We start from the raw sequence: 18,594 nt of genomic DNA on the forward strand, positions 1-18,594 counted from the left end.
ATATATATATATATTTTATCTTTAATACATTTTGCTTTAACTCTTTGTACTGGAACAAAAATCTTCCAGAAGGAGTAATCCCAAGGGATAAATAAAGTTGAGTCTAAGTCTGTTAAAACTGGACATGGTGTTGGAATAAATAAAGAAAGCTATGCATTTATTTTAGGTTATTTGTATCATTTTGTATTTAAGACTTGTTTTTAAAAGTTATTACCTCTGAGAGGTGAAATGCTTTATCTGAATCACCAGTTTTAATCATTCAGGTAATGAAAGGATGGAAGAAATTAATTGTAAATTTCATTGTAAATTTCTTAAAATTCCTATTAATCTACCGGTTTCAGCCAAACGAGGAGCTTTGGCTGCAGTGCAGAGTGAATAATTGGAGGAGAAACATGTTTCCAGGTATGGAAGTCTGTATCAACGCAGCATTAAGCACTTACCGTTTTACTCTTAACATTTTATGAGATTCAGGTGAATAACTTTAACAATGAAGGTAAGCATCCAGGCGGCATTTCATTACGGGATGAATCCTCTGGGACTCTATTACACAGCTGTGAGGAACACCTTTTAACTCATTAATTATTGGATTTTTATTTACAGTTTTTATTTTTAACTAAAGGTGCCACCTGTAATCTCAGTCATACTCTAAGCTGCTGCTCTCTGTCTCCATATTCTCTTTAAAACCTTGAGGAGCAGCCGACTCTGGGCGCCATTAGTGCCTCAAACAGCAGGAGGGGTTTGCTCTAATTAGAGCAACAGAAACAGATTGTCAGGTTGTGTGGAGGCTTTAGTAGGAAAAGATGAGCTTGTGATGATTTAATGAAAGGCCAAGGGGAGCTGAGGCAAAAATCCAAAATATAAAAATTGAAAACCAAGTAAGCAAAAGACTAAAAAGCAATAAAACAACATTTACAACACAAGAAACCAGCACTGAGTGAAGGCTCTGCTGCTCTTTTAAGCCCAGCACTCTGATGAGATAGATTATTTTCACCTGTGTAGGCTACCCAGGTTCTCCCCAAAGATCCTCTGTGGAAGAGATGAACAACTCGCACTAACACACCACACACAGGAACCCTGACACAGACAAGGTCTGAACGATGAGCGGAACGACTGTTTTCTGATTAAATCTGGACATTCTGGTAAAAAAAGCAGCGTCTCTGCTTGGAAGCAGCCCTGGAAAGAATCAGAGTCACATCCTGTCAGCCTCATACCTGCAACACAGAGAGAGGAAGATGCCTTATTTCTATAAACACACTGAGCAACAGCTGGAAAGGTTGAACTAAACCTCAACATTTTCTTTTACCGTTTTCTGGTTTTTGTCTTAGTTTTATGTAGACTAAACACCCTGACATAAACATAGAGCCCGGTCCGTGAAACAACCCCGGCTCAGAGCTTTTTGTCTTTATTTGTTATAGAAACCTGAAGGAGCATCATCTGTTATATTAGATCACAAACACAGTCCATTTAGGCTGAAAGGAATACAGATTATTCTGCTTCATCTAAACAGGAACCAGTTTGAATGAGTCACTCAGTTACACAGAAACAAACGCTTCACTAATAGGGAATTTTTCAATAATAATAATTAATTATTTCTTCTTATAAATATCTATTTTCTAACTTAATTAATGATTGAATGATATTTATTAATAAACTGATTGATTAATAATTCGTTGGTCATTTATTTTGTTCCATTTTTAACACCCATTTTTTCAGCATCACAGTGAATCAGATCTCATAAATCTGCTTTTAATGAAATATAGAAATATTTATTAGTTTAATTATAAACCGATGAAATGTTCCATAAGGTTTGATCAGGTTATATCAACTAATGATTTATTTCAAACACTTTAATGCATCCGTAAAGTTGGAACAAATGTGTTTTTATCCCTTTATTTAAAATGTTTCCTGATTTACATTTACAAATATAGACACTTTGCATACATTTTTCTCTGCCCATGTTTGTAACAGCAGATTTTTTTTTCTGGCAAAGTTTTCTCAATGTTTTAATGCAAACAAGAGGAATGATTCTGAAAACAAATTTATGAGCATCAGTGTATTACCCAACCATTATCTTATTACAAAAATGAATTAAACTCATTACTAAACAATAACATCAGGGAACTTGACAGGCTGGCAGTGTCCTGAAAATCCAACATACATCATCTTTCTTTGGCTAGCTCTGTTAGAAATACAGCACGTACTTGATGGAGGAAAATAAACAGTTAGAGACGACAGAGGATTAAAAAATCTTAGTTGCCATAGTAATCCCCACTGTCTAAATAACGTGGGAGGAAGGAAAGCCCACAGGACCACTCCTCCTTAAACAGGCGGACAGAATAAAAGATTGAAGCTTTAAGTTTGGAGAAGAAAATTTGTCTTTTTTATTTTCTAGGGCTGCAATTATTGATTATTTTGCAAATTGATTGATCTGACGATTATTTTTTTGATTACAGTTTTTTTTACAATTGCGATGACAGAGTTTTCAATACTTTTAACAATTTTCCAAAACTCTTAACACAGTTAGCTCTACATCTGCATGTGTAAGCTATACTATTAACACATTTCTTGCTTTAACACATAATGCATACAATTAACGCAAATTAAAAATGCTTAAACTCCTTTTACACACCAGCTCAAACAAGACCAAAACAGTAGAATTTTACAGCCAAATTTACCAATGCTTTTACACTGTATGTCAGAACAGATAACGCCACGTTCTGCACCTAACCTTACAGGCTAAAATCAAGGTGAACAACTCTTCATATTGAATTGAAACACAAATATATTTCTTGTATTTTGTTCAATTGCTAATAAGAAACAGCTTATTGATCTTATGCAATTGTTGAAATCACAGCTGATTCCCATCTAGGAAGCACACTCAGGTTGATATTTCAATCATATGATTATATGTTGCCATGAGAGAAGCCAACATCACCATTTTTTTCTTTACAATTTTGATATAATTACTGCTCTATGTGGGTTCCTCTGTCATCAAATGACATGTTTTATAGTTTCTATACTCCTGTTATTTCAATAATCTACTAATCATGATTTTTCCGATTAATTGTTTCAGTCACTATTTACACTTTAAAGTAGCAGCCATTCAAAATGGCCCTTCCAGTCAAATGCCAGCCGATGGCAGCCCACTTCCCTGTAACTCCCAGCAGAATCCACTCCAACTTCCAGCCACTAGAGTGCCCTCTCCTTCTCCCCGGCATGCAGATTTTTTCCCACCCTTTCATTGAATTACAGGGTCTGACCAGGAGATGATGCTTCTCTTTAGATCTTATTGTCCATAAATCATGACTGAAAGGATATTTGAGTACAATTTGATGCTTAACCCTTTAAAGCCCGATCTAAGAATTAAACAAAACAAAAAAATTACTTATTTGGCCTTTTAACAAAATATGTAAAAAGAGAAAACAGAAATACATTTTCGATATCAATAATTTATTACTATGCGATAAGTCAAGATTATTTTTGGTGTAGTCTTCTGCCCTCTGTTATCAGGTATATCTGATTGTGTACAATAGGATTTTGAGCAAAGTTTTTACCATTAAATTATGCAAAAGTTGTCAGGTGCAAAACATTTCAGAAACTGTATGTATCAAATATGATACATTTGGCATTACAGGGTTAAAAAGAAATGGTAGGGGACCAGCCAAGGGCCCATCAAGGAAAGTGGGGACATTTTTAATTTCTGCTAGTGTATTCCAAGGCTTTACTCTCCTGCCCTGCCTGTCCTCAGTGGAAGAAATATTGAAAATCTTTCGGAATATCGTTGCTCTTTTCGTGTTTTTTTTTTAACTGGTCTCAAAGTTACGCTTCTTTTCCCATTTCAGACATTTAAGTGTCTTTCTTTACACTTGGTTCTATAAAACAAAGATTGAAACATAGCAGAAACGTCAACTGAGGTTTGGGTTTTAACTTTCTAAACGTATTTTATGTAATCAGATAGTTTAACATTTCAAATCCAATTTACTGACTTCATTCAAAAAGGAAAAACCTTTAAGTACCTTCCATTTTTTTTTAAATTTTGTTTAAAATTCAGTTTAAGTTAAGGAGCCTTCCTGCAACAGCATTTAGCTGCAGTACTTTAACAGAGGGCTGGTAGTCAGTGATGTGAATTAATCCAGCTCTGCTGCTAAATCACCGACATGCTTCCTCTCTCGGGAATTTAAAATGCACAAAGAATGATTACGATGATAAAGTGCTATAGCTTGCTCTCTTTGTCTTTTTGCAGCCTCAGCCATCCTTCAGCTGGTCATTTTTCATTAACTAGAACGCCACTGGAAGAAGAATTACACATTTATTTGATGAGGTGTGTTTGCATTTGGAGCAGAAAGCAAGAGGAGCTTCTTTAATGATTGAGTTGAGCTTTCTATTTGGACAGAGACAGAGGCAGGATTTTAAATTCACTTTCCTTTCTCTAGAAAGCAGATGTAACTTCTAAACAGACTAGAATAATAGCTGTTGTGATCCCTCAGCAGCACAGACAGAAAACAAAGAAAACAAACTGCTTAGATTTCTTGTCACAACCACAGGTAGAAGCTGCAGACTACAGCCATGCATCCTGGGATCTGACCCAAACCGTGGCCTGAAGACCTGCTGCAAGCTGCTTCTTTATTTAAATGTTTGTGTGGTTGGATTCTGAGTTTCACAGAGATATACTAACATGGAGGAACTCTGAGAACTGCTGGCTACGGGCAACATTTTTTATGCTCAGTGGGATTTAAGAGCCACAAAGTTAAAGCGAGGCGGACCAGAATGATGCGCCTGATCCCTTAAAAATGTCATCCCTCAGGGGATTTATGCATTCATGTTTCCTGCTTCAACCAACAGATTTTCCATCAGCTGGATATCAACCAGCCAGCTTTCAACTAAGTTTTACTTTTGCTTTGCACAAAATAATATTCCATCCCATGGCAAAATTAATGACTTACTTTCTCTATCAACCAAGTTAGAACTTTGAGCGCCTTTGTAAACTATTCAATTTTCCCTCAAGCACCTTGAGCTGTTATGCAAACCTTTCATTTAAAGAAAGCACTAACAAATGTATCTTATAATTTTGGTATTAAGCGAATGGGAATATTTTTGGTAATCCAATCTGACCTAAATCAGGTTATTTTGCCTTTTTGTATGTAAATATCTCGTTTGAACAAAGTTAATTGTTATTTGCATTGCAAAGACACCATTGAATTAGAATAAAAATCGTACTGTGTACGTCTGCAATCAATTTGACCTTTGACCCTCATTACACTGCTTTTACCAAAGCTCATAAAACTCCCCCCAGATGGGATCGTTGTTTGTACCAACATTTAAGGCCTGACCCTGTATTCTCTGTTTAGTGTTTGTCCTGGAGACTTGTCAATAGATGTAAAGTGTCCTTTGAATATGAATTATGAATGATAATGAACATGGGTATAAAGATGCTCTGAACCTAAAGTCCTGCTCCAACCAGGCTTGTTTTATCAAAGATTGCTTGGCGCTGGTGAGTCCTTTCTGTCTCAGAAGCCCCAATAGATCTAGCCTCGTGAGACCATCCTGATCTCGCGAGCTTTCAAGGTTACACTCGCAGATCAGTCTGGAGACTCTCTGTTAAAGAAAATTTGGAGCCGTTCACCAAACGAACGTCCAATCAGCGTTGGCTTTGAGGCGGGTTGAGGTGTGACGCAACGAGAAGCGCGACAGTTCAGTCTAAAGAACATGGCGGCTTCAGCCGATGAAACTAGCGTTAGCGTGGCTATCGAGCAAGTTTTATCGGAATTACAGAGTATTTCTTCACTGAAAGAAGAGCAAAACACTGCTCTGGTTGGTGTTCTCAGAGGAAAAGATGTTTTTGCTCTTCTCCCGACTGGTTTCGGCAAGAGTAGCCTGGCTTGTGGTTGTGTTTTCGTCGTCGCTCTGTTAGTACGTCATATGCTTCGTTGATCTGATTGGTTTATTTGGCCCGTCTATCACCAACATAGGCCAATCAGCTAACCAGTATTTTCGCCCCTTCCCAAAATTACTTTAACGGAAGGTTTCCAGATGGATATGCAGAGCAAATCCATCTGGCAGAGTCAGGTTACCAATAGTCAGAGAACAACTGAGGTTTAAAACTCAGACACAGACTAATGCAAGTCTGAAATATAATTGCTCATTCTTTGGTGATTCAGTTGGAAAAAATTTATTTAAAGCTGTAGCAAGTGCGGCAACAATGATTGAATCATTTGCAAATTAATGGATTGTTTTCCTGCTGGTATTTGGGAAGGACCATCCTTTGCAGCCAGGTGGTAAGGTGGCATGCTGTAAGATCTAGCTTACGGAGGCTCCTAGGTTGTTGTGCAGTTCGGGTGTCTTCATGCCAATGTTTATTGTATGAAGCTAAAAGGCTTTATGCTTTGATAAGGTAATGGTTTACAGGTCAAGAAATTAGACAGATGGACCCAGTATTCAAGGCGAGACAGTCAATAGGAAAGTTCCCAGGTCAGGGAAAAAGAGCAGATTGGAACAGTTCTGGAATCCAGGAGTCTGCAGCCTGGTCAGGGGTTCTGATTCACACACAAACAGACAGATCCAGGGTTTCAGGAATCCAGATAGCGTGAAGGCATGTTCAGAGTTCCATGAGTCCAGCAACAAGCTCAGACAGAAACGCACAGATGCAGACAGGCATGCTCAGTGGTTGAGGGACAGAGACAAGAGAAGGTATCAGGAATAACTGCGGGAACTTTAAACTGGTCTCCAACTAGGAGCCAGGTTTATGGTACTTAAAACTAACCTTCCCCACAATCCGAACCAAAACCCTGATGGCTCTGCAGAGAAGGGCCAGATCCTGAACTCCCCCCGCATGCTGAGCCAAAATCCTGAGGGCTCCGCAGAGAAGAGCCGGGACACGATCAGAAGACAAGACAAACTGTAAACCCTCTAAATCCACTGGCCTTGGGGAACAGGAACACGAACCAGGGACTTGACTAAAAGTCATGAACCAAATATAACTAAGAGACATCAAACAGAAATCAAACAATGATCTGGCCCAGATAGCTGGGCAGAACCGTATATATAGCAGAGCAAGCAGGTGAATAAGATGAATGAACGGTAGGTGAAGTGAGTAATCAAGTTCAGCTATCAGGGCAGATCATTACATTATATTTGTGTAACTGACATCTACACTTTGATGCCGGAGTTTACCAGTTCTGTTCTGGACAACGGCTGCAACCTGCAAATGGCTCTTCACCCACTGTTTAAATTTCAACAGCCTAATGATGCTTCTTGATGTTTAGCCCTGTAAATTCGGGGTAAGGGTACAGAAATCTTGGACTCAGCAATGATGGTGACAAACACACATTTCCTATGACATTATTTGTGCTTTGAAAAAGCAGCAATTTTTAAATGAGCTATGGCTTCTTAGAGTTTAAGATCTACCTGACCTCTGTGATTCTGTTAAGTGTGCGGCTGTATTTCAGGTAATACTTTGTTTCTTGGCTATTCAGGATGCTAAACATCTTTTAGTCAAACTGCCGTTTTTATGTGGTCCTCTATTTGTATTAATGAAAGTAATCAGAGGAGGTCTTTCTAAATTTAAGGGTTGATATTATTTTAATTAGTCTCTGTGGTCTAAGGACGTACATCAGCTTACATTACAAATACCATCAGTCAGTGGACTGGAAATGCTCGCAAGATTTATGGGCAAATTAAAAATCGGATGTAGACAAATGTGTTTGGACTAAATAGGCCAAATTATTTACTGTACTCCTGCTTCAGGACCCCATTAGCCTTATTTTCTGCTCTGCATGATATGCATACCTGTCTGCCATTTTTCTTTTCCAAACAACTTAGCTATGGCAATAAAAGGGCTGAAACGCTGCCATCCCTTAAAATTAATAACATTATGTCTTGTGTAATATTTCACAGTCAGAGGTACTTTGTAGTTTTGCCTCCTGAAAGACGCCAATGTTACATTGGTTCTGGTAGAAAGGACAGAGTTGACATTCAGGCTAATCCTCTCAAAACCATCACAGAATAATGTTGATTTTTCCTGTTGAACTTTAATGTGTTTAACTGGGATTAATAATCCACTTAAAGTAGGGATGAACTGTAGAACCAGACTTTGCTGCAATTATTAATACTAGATCTGCCTTATCGTGAAACCATAAAGACCTTGTTGACTGTTTCTATTCATTTTATTTCCACAGAATAGAACATTTTCACGTTTCCTATCTTTTCTTTATAATTCTTGCTCATGTTTCTCTTTAGTCTCTTTTCTCTTTAGTTGAATTGTGTTCATATCAGATATGAGGATCTCATTGTTTGCCTTCTTTTTACATCCGTTAATATTTTTCCGTCTGCCTTTCAGGTATAAGGCCATCGTGAACCCGATGGACATTCAGACATCCAGCGCTGTCTTCTGGACATGTCTGAAAGCTGTTTCCATCTGGCTCCTCTCTGTCCTGCTAGCTGTCCCTGAAGCCATTTTCTCACAAGTTGTTTCCATGCAGGTAACACAACCATTATTTTTACCTTTTTGATGATTTTAAGGGGGGTTACTGGTACTTATTAGATTGTATTGGTTTCCTCTATGCGAGAAGACTTATTTAGGTGTGAGAGCTCTAGTAGATTTAAAATTTGGGGTCTTGTTTCCAAGAAAAGTTTGGCCAAAAAAGTTCCCTTCTGCTACAACCCTCCATCTTTAAAATAAGGCAATAAATAAAGGCTTTGGACTAAATCAATCCTCAAATACTGTCATCATGGATTCTACATCTGCAGTAGGTGCAGACTAGTTGCTTGTAAAAAGGTTGTAAAACCCTATAGTTTAAACACTACCAAAAGATTACTGCAGGTAGAAGAACTATCTAGCAATAGTTTAGAAGCTACAGTATGGGTAACTAATAGTAAAGCTGCTGCTCCTTCACATACTTAAGGGTTCGCAGCAGAGGAGGCAAATCCACACCCTCTCCATTCATTTTCAATTAAACTTGTGCAGTGAGGCGAAAATCCCTTACCTTCCACCAGCTAAGCCACTGGGGAAAATTGATACATTTGAAAATGTAAAGCTTGTACATGTAGACTTGTATACTTGGTCTTGCAATGAAACACTAAATTTTGAGTTTGAATTCTGTTATAATTTTATAATGCCTGGACACCTAATAATTCAACTGACATGAGGGAAAAAAAGGATTATAAAAACTAAAAACTTTATTAAAACTAAACTGGTGTTTCTGTAACACTAACTGATTATATATATAAAACTCCTACTCACCCACCGTGGCCTGTCTCCCTTTTTTTTTCCCAAGCTCGGGTCCTCTACCAGAGGCCTGGGAGCTAGAGGATTTGGCACAGTACCTTTGTGTTTCCCCCGTGGACTAAAACTGGTAGTTGATTCCACAGGAGAGGAGCCTGATAACTAAAAGATCTGCCTCCCATTCTACTTTTAGATACTCTAGTATTGATCTGCACGTCACATCAATAAATCAATAAATTAGCTCAATTAGATATCTTACAATTAACTGCTAAATAAAGGACAATTCTGTGTTTTAAGGGTTAGTGACAGGACTAAACTAGATCTACATTCTCCTCTTAGAAGACCTTGAGATATCCCAGATGAAACTGAGGAAACAAAATAGCAAATCCAATGTTTAGTTTCCCTGTAGAGACAACAAGATCATAAACAAGACCAAGAATGCTTTGACTTAGCAGCTATTACTGCAGTCATGACCTTTACACCTGACATCATAAAATGCTATCTTTTTTTTTGTTTTACATTAAATTAAGCAGATCTACAAGTTCTGCATGATTTAAGTTTGATTGTGTTTGATTCAGTCAGGTCAAATCTAACCTGCTTCAGAATGTGGATTCCATCTCCTCTGATTGTTCTGTTGATTTCACAGCACTTAGCTTGTCCTTGTTGCTGATTGAATCTGCTTTATAAATACAGTGGTTTGAGGTATAATTCAGTTTAAATGTTGTTTGTGTTGTAAACAAGCTGGACACTTTTAGCTTTTTTTTTTGCGAATGTCAAAACCCCATCTTGTGAATTACAATGTAAAGCCAAAGTGTCATCTGAGCTGTGTGTATCGATGTGTTTTTGCTGGGGGTGTCTCAGTGCCAGAGGAACAGAAAATCGAAGAATCAGTTCAGTGAAGCACACTGAACAGAGTCTGTTTCAATGGGTACTTCATCCCCGGAACCCTTAGAAAGTTGCAATCCTGTTGTGTGTGATTTTCTTCCTGCGGAGAAAAAGTTGACCCCCTGACTGCTCCCATAATGGTCACCTCCTTGTGTAAGCGAAGGCTTTCAGAAGTAGAAATGAGACTTTTACGTAAGAACCCTCACACTGTGAGGTGAAAATATTTAGCAAGATGATGGAGACTATTTCTAGGCAGCCATCGCTTTGAATTGTTCATCATGTCAACATTTGTTGAGATCAAACTCCATGTGTCTTTAAACTGCTCATGATAGTATCAGTGGGGTTTCCCATCAGACACTCATTTCCTAACCCACCGATACACTCCTCTATAGACTAATAATATATGACAAATGTCTGAGTTTTTTATTGGTGTCAGTTTTATGATTGCCTCAGTCTCATTATTTTCTCCCCTTGTTTTCTCGTCTCCATAGAATCACAGGGACAATATGAACGTCACCTTTGTGAATTGCGTGCCCTACCCGCTGTCCAATGAGATGCACCCTAAAATTCACTCGGTGATGATCTTCCTGGTTTACTTCCTGATCCCTCTGACCATCATCTCCGTGTACTATTACCACATTGCCCGCACGCTAATCAAGAGTGCCCACGACATGCCCGGAGAAGTCAGTGAACACACCAAGAGACAGGTACGTTTTTTCAGGATTCAGTATCATCTGAAGGAGTCATTACCCAGAAATCGTATTTTTTTGTGTTAAAACATGTATGCTGGTGTTAGGCTTCGATTAAAACCTGCTGGAAAATGTGGAGTATAAAAGATGCTTGGGTTGGTCAGTGTGAAAGGCAGTCCTATCCAAAATTTGCATTATTGTCCACGAGGTTGGGGTATTTAGATCTATGAAAATAAAAAGTAATTTTTTATTAATTCTGCCATTATACTGTATTTGGAAATGGGTCTTTTTTTTTAGCAGTTTTAGCTGATTTTTTTTTTTTTTCAAAACCCACAGGACACATTATTTTCCTCTTAGATAGAAACATTTATATGAGGGCATTAATTACAAATACCAAGTAGAACAGGGGTCGGCAACCCAAACTGTTCAAAGAGCCATATTGGACCAAAAAAACAAATTTCTGGAGCCGCAGAAATGTAAAAGTCTTGTCAATGGCCTAAAAAGTTAAAGGGCTCACCTCCTTGCCTAATCCAGGAGGGATGAAAGCCACCTCTTGCCCCCCCCTAATTTTTTTTTAGCCCTACAGTATATTAATCTCAGTGCTCCCGCCCACTTTTTAGAACTGAACAAGCCTCTTTGATGGGAGGAGAAATGTCTTCTAGAAAACATCACATCCAGTTGCCTAGACTGAATTTTTGAGCTAAGTACTAGTTAACACCTCTGTGTTTCTGCCATTCTGGGTCATGTGATGTGACTCTAGTAGAAGGACAGGAGCTGGTATCTATAACTAAAGCCAGGCTTACACTGTGCAAATTTTTTTTGCCCAATCCGTGAGAGAATTTTTCGATCGGCCCGGCTTTCAGCCTGATCTTGCATCGTGTAGTGTACAGGGGGTAACAAGGGGCGATCAACCTCTCACTACCACCTCCCGATCAGGAATCATAAGGACGAAAGGAGAAAAAAAACATGTTTGATTTTCAGTCGACCGTCGTGGGCAAATCGCTCAGTGCACAAAGACTCTTCTTCTTCCTCTCAGAAGAAAAAACAGAAGCATGGCGGAGGTGCGAGTAAAATGGAGTTCTTTCTGTAAAACTGACAGACCGTAGTAGCCACGTTTGCTCAGCCATGTCTTCGTCCAAATACGTTGTTGTCTTTTCTTTCTAGGGCTTTCAGCACAAAGTTGCACAAATTTCCCAGGCAGCGTGATTCACTCTAGTGAGTTTCATATTCATCTTCTACTCTGGCTCCATTTAGACGAGTCCGAGTAGCGCCATCTCTCTGCAGAGATGAGTCTGACGGGGTTTTTAGACGTAGATTGCATCACAGCGTCGTGCTGCATAGCGTGAGGACATACATGTTAGGTTAAAAAAATGTAGGTTCATAAAAGAGAAACTCAGTCCACACAGAAGGGGGATTTTTAACGGCTTCTGCAGAAGGAGAGAGCTACATTCAGCTACATCTACTCTCTGACTGATTTCCTCTGCAAAGCCTTTTTATTAGCAGATCATAACACATGGGGTGGGTTACAAAATAGAGTGTTCTTCTGACAAGGCAATTGATCAGGTCATAGGACAAAATGCTTCTCTGATTGAATCACGGAATAGAGTGGTCTTCTGATAACTGTGTTTAGCCTTGCATAAACATCAGTAATTTTCTACCACTGTTGCATGACAGTTTGCAGTAAACAGAGTAAAGCATCTCATTTCTCCATTGTTCATATGCACATACATTAACTTTATAATCATCATTGAATGAACCTAACAATACATTATAAGATGTGAACTCATACTGTATGACGAAACCCTGCGGTTTTGTCATACAGCATGAGCTGTAGCTGTTTGCACCGATTCAAAAAAAGTGTATGCCCGGCTTCAACAGAAATGCTAAATGGAGTTAATAGAAACAATGCTTTTCTAGTCATACTTTCTACTCAAAGAGTTTTATTCTAACAGCATATTCAGTAATTACACTCCTTGAGGTAGCAGGCCCTGAGTTTTCTGTTAAAAAAATTTTTATTGGTCAGCTTTTTATCAGACTCATGAAATTTATCAGAAATAAACACTAAAACATGAAAAATCTATAAAAAGGAACCATTTCTGGGCTGGGCCAAGCTTTTTTGGCAAAGGATCGGAGCAACAAATCTGAGTTACACACCAGTGGAGGTTCATTTACATTGGCAAACTGCTAAAGATTGTTTTTAAGGTGCAAAAGTAGCATTCATACACAGACGGCTAGTATCAGACAGAAATTGAAATGTTAACTTTGACACTCAGGGAAGAGACACAGATTGCTTCTTGTCAATGTTGCTTTAACTTGGAGCCTTAGAGTAATTTAAGCCTGGCTAAAAACTTGTGATAGTGCTTATTTACTTACTCGGGTTAAAGTTGAAATAATGGATGTATAAAACATGTTTTCTGCCAACATGCAGGAACATTTCATTGGGAAAGATTGTTTTTCTCTTTGAAGTTAAGACTAACTGGAGTTGGCTCAGCCGCCAAGCTTTTCACACCCACAGGGACTCCAGCGGAGGCTTTAGTGGGGCCACCGTGTCAGCCAGAGTGAGTAATCACTTTTCACGAGCTTGATCTTCACGGATGGAGGACGGGTAGGACAGAGGGAGGAGCTGAATTATTAATGGCATCATAGCTGCAGAACACATCAGGTACCATCAGTCAGTCAGCTGACTCCTGAGACAAAATATGAGAAGAATCTGTGATGGTGACAAAATGTGGGATTTAGTGGCATAAAACTAAGCTACTAATCAAAGAAAATAGTCCCTGATCTGTGGTAGTTGGGGCATTGAGTTAAGAAGCCTGTCTGGGAGGGCGTTTCAGACACATCCCAGTGGGAAGAGGATGCAAAGCTGACCCAGGCTACGGCTGAAAGATTACATTTCAAGGCTGGCTGGGAAATAACTTAAAGTCCCAACAGAAGAGCTGGAAGAGGTAGTTGGGAGAAGGGGTGGTCTGCAGAAATCTATTTAAGATATTTTTTACCACAGTTTGCTCCCTGAAAAAAAAAAAAAAAAGATGGATTAACCCATATTAGCATTAGCCAGAAGTTTCTGTAACTGGTACAACCAATAAACCAACATTGTTTGGATGATGAAAACAGCAGTGTTTGCCCTCACTCTCTTTATAGATTAAGGATAATTTATCTGGCTCACTTTTTTCCGTTCTCCTATATTTGCTCAAATCAGTAGGAAAGCGTCATGCTTTGACAGTAGCAGTGGCGGCTGGTGAAAATATTTTTGGTGGGGCTGATATAGCCTAGTGTCTCCAACTAATCCAGAATAATTCAAATAAACAATTGGACAATAAATACAATTTAACAGTAATGATTTAATTTACTATATAATAACAGTAACAGTGATGATTTTGGTCACAATAACCATGACATGAAATTTTCATATCCTACAACAGGGATGTTCTTCTGGCAAACGGGTAGATAAATAAGGATCTCACCGAATTTGGCGGAAGCTGCACCTCGCTCGCTACGTTCGCCATCGTCCCTCTAATTGTCTGCACCTGCGCATTGGGTGCAGAAGCCTGTTAAAGGGCAGTATTTTCAGCGCCTCAAGACCATAAAATTCTGAGACGCTGATTGGCCATTAAATTATTAAATTGACCTAGCAATAGTACATGATTGGCAGATTCTCTGCACATGTGGGGCAGTCTGATCAGCGCCCCAAGACAGAGATGGTAGGAGTCTGTCTGTGGAAATCCACAAATGAATGACAGTAGGTAGTGAAATGTAGTTTATATAATTTGTTTTGCTTATAGGTACGCACTCTAGAGAGTAAAACTGACATTTATGAGTTAATTAGTAAAAATATATTTTAAGTTTCTCTCTTCTTATCAGGGAGGGCGGTGCCCCAGCGCCTCCTATGGGCCGGCCGCCACTGGACAGTAGCACTAAATGTTACTAAAAGATGCACTAATTGTGTTATTTGACTCGAGGATTTCAGGCTTTTGAAATCTTTTAGATCCTCTTCCAAAAGACGAGGGATTTTAATCTGTTTAACGTGGGTAATGGGAATACTTAGGAATTTGTTAGCATGCTTTCTGATTCCTCTGAAAGCCACAGAACATTCAGCCTGAGAGAAACTGCATTATACCTTCAGTCCAGCAGTGGGCAGTAATAATATCACCCAACTGGTTTTCCCTTTACTTTCACTGCGAGCTAGCAATAAGCAAATTGCATAAAAATGTAAAAAAAATTGACATTGCATTTATTTTACTAACCTGCATCTGACCAGAGTTGTTATTTTCTAACATCATGATTCATTTAAAATAATAATTTAAAACAGATTTTCCTTGTATTATAATAGTGATTAGGCAAGTTTCTGACATCTCCAGCACAAACAGAAAAAAATGTTTTAATCAAAATTCTATATATTAAAGTTATCACACATGTACAAGGAATTATAACCTTGACTTTATAATCATAAGAAGTAAAAGTTGTAGACAGTGGATTCAACTATGTAAGGACTTTAAAACTAATTTTCACAAGTCGATAGAAAGAATCCAACTCGCGATCTCTCTTGCAGTTCTGCCAACACTGCCATTATATAAAAATATATGAAAAGTAGCGTCATAATCTTAAAGAACTGACTACACAGATACATTTTGAAATGAATTTTCTTGCTTAAAAACACCTTAATCCTTTAGAAAGCTAGACCATGAAATTGTTGTCAGATAATTTGCTTTCTTAAAACCTTTCTAAACCAGAATAGTCATTGAAATTTTTGAAAAATGACAAATATAGATTTTTATCAAATCTAATTAGACACGTTAACAGTATCATTTGTGATGCATAGGAATTGTGGTGCAATTTATTCTACATTTTATTGTTCATTGCATGTGTCTGATTTTATAAGTTGGGTTTTTCAAAAGCAAAAATATCACACTGATGATGTAGACGTCTCAAATACCCATGTTTCAAAAATGATGCAGTGGGTGTTAAAGAATTAAAATGATTGTTTTATGTTAAAATAATCAAAGGGTAATGAAAAACTAACTGATCAACTTTATGGCTGCATTTAGAAGGGATATCCTTTTACAGAGCGGCAACACTGCCCTGACAGCAGGGGACTCTGCTGCTGTCTATACAAAAGTAAGCTAAGACAAATTTATTCATATAGCACAATTAAGTACAAGGACACTTAAAAAAGGTTTACATGAAAATAGATGAAAAATAAAAGCAGAATAGAAGTAAAAAAAAAAGAGAACATAATAAAAGTAGGTAATAAAACAAATAACAATTCGACCATGACGTTAAAGTTATAATATATAAGTAAACAGTTTAACTTCAACAGTCGAAGGCAGTTTTAAACAAATGTGTTTGTTTTTAACTTATAAGAACTCTGGCTTTTAGCCCTTTTATAGTCGTCTTGGAGTTTGTTCCAGAGAAGTAGGCTTTATTTTTATAAAATTATTGCACAGATAACATTTGGAGATGTGCATTAAGCTTAAAACCTTACTAAAACAATGTACACTAAAGGCTGATTTATACTTCGAAACTAGGTCATCTGCGTAGGTGTGGTAGTGAACGCAAAGACGTCCCCTCCCCCTCCTCAAACATTCTGGTGCACCTCTCCCAAATTGTAGGTGACCGCAGGCAGTGGAGGCCTCTGATTGGTCACATCTACATCCGCTTGTCGGCTTGTTTTGTTTGTATGACCGCAAAAAAAGCCTGCAGCAGAGAAACTGTGTTCTTTCGTCTCTGGTGCTCCAATCTTCAAGACTTTGGAATCTCAAAGGTTTCCTGTAAATTCGAAGAGAAATGTTGCAGAATTATATGTTTTGCGATATTCAGAAATTAGCCACCAGGTCTACTTAGTGTTTGGTTGGTCTGCAGATTATTGCCGTGGCCTCTGGCTTTTCATCATGTTGTCTCCCAGGTGTGAATCTTAGGAGAGATTCATTTTAAATAGTTTGAGAGTATGTGATGTAAGAACTTTGTCCCCAAGAACAGTTGGGGACAGGATCACACAAGTATTTTTTTCTTTTTTTCTTTAACGACCGACCCTTTCACAATCATAGACAGGTTTCAGATATTACAGGCTAACAATGGAACCAAACGACCTGCTCGTCCGCTTCAATTTGCATGTTTCCAAGCAATACAAGGCCTTGTCTATAAAAAGCCTCAAACTCACTGCGGATCCAGACATTTGAATTGAGAAACCTTCCTGGAGGGGAAGCTAAACGTCTTCAAACCTTGGAAACCAAGTCCAGTGGATTGCTTTTAAACTTTTATGGAAGGACTATGACCTGGATGACTGAGAATCTTCATCAGCACCCTGTCAAAGTGTCTTATGTGAGAGTTTTGTGAGCGGGGGTTTGCAGAAGCTTGGAAAGGAGAGTCTTAGTGCTACTATTGTTGTTTTTAAAGTGCTTTGTAAGAAGTTAAAGGGTTATATCTTAGTGCACAGGGATCCAGTGCTGGTTAAAAATCCTCCTGAGTTTTTTAGAGACTCCAGCAACAAGGGTTATGTCTAAGACCACCTCCTCTGTTGTAAACCCTCCCAAAGCTCTCGATTTACCAATCAATCTACGTTCCCACCCTCACCTATGGTCATGAGACCTGGGTAATGACTGAAAGAACAAGATTGTGAATACAAGTCGCCAAAATGAGTTTCCTTCACAGGGTGGCTGGGCGCACCCTTCGAGATAGGGGGAAGAACTTGGAGTAGATTCGTTGCTCCTCCACGTCGAAAAGAGCCAGCTGAGGTGCCCTCCTGGTCGCCTCCCTCAGGAGGTGTTCCAGACATTTCCCATTGGGAGGAGGCCTCGTGGAAGGCCCAGGACATGCTGGAGGGACTATGTCTCTGAGCTGGCCTGGTGTCGCCTCAGGGTCCCCCCGGAGCAGATGGAGGAAGTGTATGTGTGGATCGGGAAGTCTGGGCATCTCTACCTAAGCTGCTGCCTCTGTGACCCCGCTCTGGATAAAGCTGAAGAAAATGGTGTTTACAGAAATATATCATCATATTTATGAAGAGATAAAGAAAAGCTAAGACGAATACAAAGTCTGCTCTTAGCTCTGTTTAAATAACAAAGTAAAAAAAAACCTTCACCCATGTAACATTGCTCCTCCGTACCTAAAGGAAACGCCCACTTTATTAAATTAAACATAAATTCTGTAACTTCTTATAGCACCAAGATTGCCCATTATAAGTGAAATATCTTCTTAATCACTTCATAACAGAACTTTATCCCTCTCCCTTATCAGTGTGCTTTATAGGGGACGTTTCACAGCAGATATTTTCAATTCCTCATTTGTTAGTTCTCCTAGTTCTACTTTTTTCACCAGGCTATTCTGTCCTCCTCAGCCTGTCCCTACGGCAGGGTCACATCTCCCTCCTTCTTTTCATCTGAATCCATCGTCTCTATGCCATCCTGCTGCTTCATTCACACTTGTGATACAAACTGAATGTTAGTTTGATCAATTTGGCTCACTTATGGGCTTTTAGCCATTTTCCTTTAAGCATTTCTGTTTAGTTTTTTTCTGGTGTCATTTCTCCAACTAGAAATGCTGAATGCTGGTCCCCCTTCAATCACCCAAAATATTTAAAGGGAATTTGGAACTTTGAGATATGACCATTTCCTTAAACATCTGAAATGAAATTGCCAAGCCTGTTTTTCAGTGTAGTCCTGTTTCTCTGACCGTGACTGAGTGGATGTGCTCTCTTCATCCTCTGACATGGGAGTTGGCTCTGAGCTCATCTGCCTGGCTTTGTTTTCTCGATGGGGCCGCCTTTACAGCTGCTTTTTGTATATCTGCTTCTGTCTCCTTGAACCC

General features: G+C 38.8%; 1 protein-coding gene across 1 annotated transcript in view; it reads left to right on the forward strand.

The window, feature by feature from the left end:
- Window positions 1-18,594, forward strand: part of nmbr (neuromedin B receptor) — an 82,489-nt gene that overhangs the window by 36,938 nt on the left and 26,957 nt on the right. The window contains exons 2-3 of the mRNA XM_015386301.1: window positions 8,336-8,477; window positions 10,597-10,812. Of these exons, the coding sequence (XP_015241787.1) occupies window positions 8,336-8,477; window positions 10,597-10,812 (358 nt within the window). The remainder of the gene's footprint in view (window positions 1-8,335; window positions 8,478-10,596; window positions 10,813-18,594) is intronic.

This window comes from Cyprinodon variegatus, unplaced genomic scaffold (assembly GCF_000732505.1).
Source record: "Cyprinodon variegatus isolate N-32 unplaced genomic scaffold, C_variegatus-1.0 Scaffold363, whole genome shotgun sequence".
Taxonomy (NCBI): Eukaryota; Metazoa; Chordata; class Actinopteri; order Cyprinodontiformes; family Cyprinodontidae; genus Cyprinodon; species Cyprinodon variegatus.